General features: G+C 50.6%; 2 protein-coding genes across 6 annotated transcripts in view; one reads left to right on the forward strand and one right to left on the reverse strand.

Annotated features, from left to right (window-relative positions):
* LOC116070087 (dipeptidase 2) overlaps positions 1-3,986 on the reverse strand; it is a 13,001-nt gene that overhangs the window by 3,683 nt on the left and 5,332 nt on the right. Inside the window, exons 1-8 of one of the 4 annotated variants that reach the window (XM_031341265.1) lie at positions 3,189-3,280; positions 2,999-3,093; positions 2,122-2,424; positions 1,525-1,651; positions 1,102-1,231; positions 875-1,016; positions 571-640; positions 286-462 (exon numbers count right to left, since the gene is read on the reverse strand). In XM_031341265.1, coding sequence (XP_031197125.1) covers positions 286-462; positions 571-640; positions 875-1,016; positions 1,102-1,231; positions 1,525-1,651; positions 2,122-2,378 — 903 coding nt within the window. In that variant the 5' untranslated portion in view covers positions 2,379-2,424; positions 2,999-3,093; positions 3,189-3,280. Of the gene's footprint in view, positions 1-285; positions 463-570; positions 641-874; positions 1,017-1,101; positions 1,232-1,524; positions 1,652-2,121; positions 2,425-2,998; positions 3,094-3,188; positions 3,375-3,986 lie in introns of those variants that run through there. The other 3 variants (XM_031341266.1, XM_031341264.1, XM_031341267.1) reach the window with 3 other exon arrangements.
* Dus2 (dihydrouridine synthase 2) overlaps positions 2,587-3,986 on the forward strand; it is a 67,262-nt gene continuing 65,862 nt past the window's right edge. Inside the window, exon 1 of one of the 2 annotated variants that reach the window (XM_031341259.1) lies at positions 2,587-3,025. The gene's annotated coding sequence lies outside the window, so the exon portion shown is untranslated. The remainder of the gene's footprint in view (positions 3,026-3,986) is intronic. The other variant, XM_031341260.1, reaches the window with a different exon arrangement.

Here is a 3,986-nt window from a genome sequence, read left to right on the forward strand (position 1 = left end):
AAAAAAAAAAAAAAAAAAAAAAGGAAACCTTTGGGGCCCAAAGGAGATTTTACCTCCCTGGCTTTGTGTCAATGGGAAAATCTTGACCTTGATTTAGGTAATGTCATGACCCTGAATTTGAGAGATGTTGGAGAGAATTTTATCTCCAACAATCTCCCTACCCCAAGTTCAAGAACTTAGGAGTCATGGTTTATGGTTTTGTAGGGCTCAGTCTGAGGGCTAAGGGAATGAAGGGACAGGTTGCTCAAGTCTTGATTGAGGTTCCAGGGCTAGGAAGTTTCTCACCAGAAGCTGCAGGAGGTCATCAGGAAGATTCCGAGCATTTGGGCACACACCCCTGGCAGCTGAGTGGGAGAAGATCACAGGTGCCTGCGATGCTTCCAAGGCCCGCCGGGCTGCAGCATCCGAGACATGGGACAAATCAATCATCATACCCAAGCGATTCATTTCTGCCACCACTTTCTGCAAGGACAGGTTAAGGAGGAGGGTGTCGGGGCTACATGTACACACGCATTTATCTTTCAGAAAAGGGGGTGTGTGTTTGTGTGGAGGATCCCTTAGAGTCCTTACCTCACCAAAGCTGGTCAGTCCTTTGACACTGCTGTAGAATGAGTGGACCCCCTTAGATGAGCTCTCCGCCCTGTAGGACAGGCAGGAGGCAATCTAATTGGTGGTCACACCCCTCCAAACTCTACCCCCAGCAATCCCACATCTCTAATTCCAAGACCCAGGTTGGCAAAAGGAGGAATCCCAGGCTTGGCTTTTATAAAACCCCCAAACACCAGCAGCCCCTCTGTGTATGTGTGTCTCAGAATACCAGGGCAAATCTTGGTCTTTGTCCACAAGGGCAGATTTCTGTTTTGGAGTTGCTCACCAGGGTGTGTTGCAGGTGTGTGTGAGTGTCAGGTAGCGCACCCCCAGCAGGTAGAAACTTCGAAGCGCAGCGAGGCTGTTGTCTAGCGAATGGCCACCCTCCACACCAATGAGGCAGGCCAGCTTCTGGGTGCTGTTCAGAGCTGTAGGCATAGGTCAGGTGATTATTTTCAGGAGCTAGAGCAGTAGCATCATCCATTCCTCAATACCCTGAATAAGTCCACTTAACTTTAACTGAGGTCACAAGTTCCAGCTCGGAATAAGAGACACACATACTGCGAATGAGGTCGATCTGCTCCAGTGTGAGGCGCAGGGCATCCCGGTCCTGGGTCTGGCATGGTACGTAAGCGGACCAGAACTGAAGGCAATGCTAGGGGTTGGTTTGTGTAGGAGAGCTACCTTGGCCTTTACAACTGAAAGACTTGTGGGTTTAAAGGCCACACGTAATGAATGTACAGCTTCTTCTTACTGACCCCTCTAGCCACAGGCTCATATTAGGGCTTTTTTCCCCCTTGTCACTATGGTAACTGAGTTCCTATCTGACTAATTTGTCCTTTCTGGGGCACCAATTTCTTCAACCTTCCCCAGCAGCCATGCTGGCACGTGTGCAGGTGTGTGTGTGTGTGTGTGTGTGTGTGTGTGTGTGTATACCTGGGCTCCCACAAAGCCATCTTTAAGCCTATCCAGGCTGGTCTGGCCATGGGTGAAGTTTCTCAGGTTAGCATCTTGTAGTCCATTCTGGTAAAATTGTCTCAGGACAAGGGGCATGTCATTGTGGCTGTAGAAGAGTCAAAAAAAAAAAAAGGAGGTTAAGTCAAACAAAATTGGCTGAGTACTTCTGCCTGTGATTCCAGCACTCGGAAGGCTAAAGCAGGAGGATCATGTACAGTTCCAGGCCTGTGTAGTCTAAGCTACTTCTGGTAAGTTCTGGAATAATCTGAAAACACACACACACACGACAAATAGATGTGTGTCTTTGGCTTCCAAGTCTAACAGAATATAATTCTGACAGCTACTCCCATCCTACATTGTTACCCAGACCATACTGAGATCCTCTAAAACCTGGGCTGGGCTGGGCTGGGACTTCCCACTAGAGAAGTGATAGAGAATGGTCACCCGCTGATGATAGGAGACAGCATCTAAGGGTGGGTAGGAGAGGACCTTAGTCCAGCAGGCTCAGGACCCTCTGCACCCCAGGTATATGTTCAACCATTTCAGTCTGACCACTCCCAAGCCACCCTTACGCACCCATCTATAAGCGGGAACTCCTGCATCAGGGCTCTTGTACGATCTCGCAGGTCTGGGAAATTGGGGTTGCCAAGAGTGGTTGGAATGCTGGAGATGTCAGGCTTGGTGAGTGCTCTGGGGATGCTTGGTGTAGTGGAAGCACCAGAGATGCCTGGTTTTGTCTGGGTCCACATTAGAGGCTGTGAAGGCCCTAACAGCAGCACCACCAACAGGAACACTGAAGGCACCCAATGACCCTCGAGGCCCGTGAGAGACATCTTGCTCAGGGCGGAGCAAGCCGGCACGGATGAGGGTCGCGAAAGCCTGAGAAGGACAGAAGGCAATGATATAAATCCTGACCCTCAATTCAAGCCACGCAGACTGGCGAGAAAAGGTTTGAGGTCACCGGATTCGAAACAGCCACTTGGTGTATGGGAAAGAGGCGCAGGACAGCCGCTAGGGGGAGCTACAGCCCTACTATCCCAGTCTCGAAGAGCACTTCCGTGACCTGGGCAAGCCTAGGCCTGTAGCACCCAGTCAGCGTCTGTCTGGGTTTCTTTTGTCTCAAGTCTTCCTGTTTACTGTTCCCAGGGGACCAACCCAGGTGGCTCCCTAGCTGCTTCTAGGGATTGTTCTCCAAGAAAGTAGACCCGTGGTGTTTCTTTCACAGTGAAAGGGCCTCAAGCCCTTTGCAAGTCACATCATGTCACTGACTACTTGGAGCCTTCCATGACTTCTTGAAGGGACTCGAGTACCGAGAGCCTGACCGCTCCGCCTTATCTACCATCCTCTGAAGACTCCAGCCAGCAACTGGGAACTATTAAGAGCACACACCTGCGTATCCCAACCTTATTCAAGGTGAGGACTGCTCTCCTTCCTCAGCAGATGCTGTACCTACCCAGGACTCTCACGTTGACCACCTGAGGTGAGAACAGGGTGAGCAACTGAGTGCTTCAGGGAATATTTAGTAGCGCAGGAACAAAAGTCTGTCAGCTAGAGAGATGGAAGGAAATGCAGTGCTTTCCAGGGCAGCGGAGCCTTCCCCAGTCCCAGCACCTTCCTCCCAGGGCTGCAGGCTGACTTCCTACCTGAGTGTGGAAGCCAGGTCAGATGGATGTGTCCTCAGGCCTGGCACTTGCGTCCAGTGGCTCCACACCCCGTATCTGAGGCTCTTGTGGCCTGGGCTTTTCCAGAAACCTCAAGGACTTAGTTCCTGTCCTTACAGGCCCCACCCTTTTTCCAGCCTGAGCCCTCACCATTACTCTCTCTGCTTTCTCCAGGATCAGCCCCAACTTCATGCATGCATACACATATAACACAGACACCACACACCACACATAACACACACACACATCATACATGTACACATACCACCCCCACCACATAACACATACCATACACACACCACATATGTATACATACCCCTCCCACACAAACATATATTGTCCATGTATGTTTTTATAGAAGTCCCATCCCTTCAGGATCTGTGCTTACACTCCATTAGAAAATTTTTTCTGGGCTCTCTTGCCTCTCTCTTGCCTCTCGGCACCCCCCTTCCCCTGTTTCTCCATGTGACCGTGGCTGGCCTCCACTTCTCTACTTTCTCCTTTCTCTGCCTCTCTCTGCCTCTGCTACCCTCTTAACTGCCCCCCCCATGCCCTGAATAAACTCTATTCTATACTAAATAAATAAGAAAATTTTTTCTGTTCTGATCCCTAGCCCTCACCTAGAGAGGATCCAGTTTTTGCAACCTTCCTCAGGTAGCATGAGGGCTTGGAGATGTTGAGAAGCCCTCTTTAAAAAAGGAAATGGACGCCGGGCAGTGGTGGCGCACTTGGGAGGCAGAGGCAGGCGGATTTCTGAGTTCGAGGCCAGCCTGGTCTACA

This window comes from Mastomys coucha, unplaced genomic scaffold (genome assembly GCF_008632895.1).
Source record: "Mastomys coucha isolate ucsf_1 unplaced genomic scaffold, UCSF_Mcou_1 pScaffold22, whole genome shotgun sequence".
NCBI classification, from domain to species: domain Eukaryota; kingdom Metazoa; phylum Chordata; class Mammalia; order Rodentia; family Muridae; genus Mastomys; species Mastomys coucha.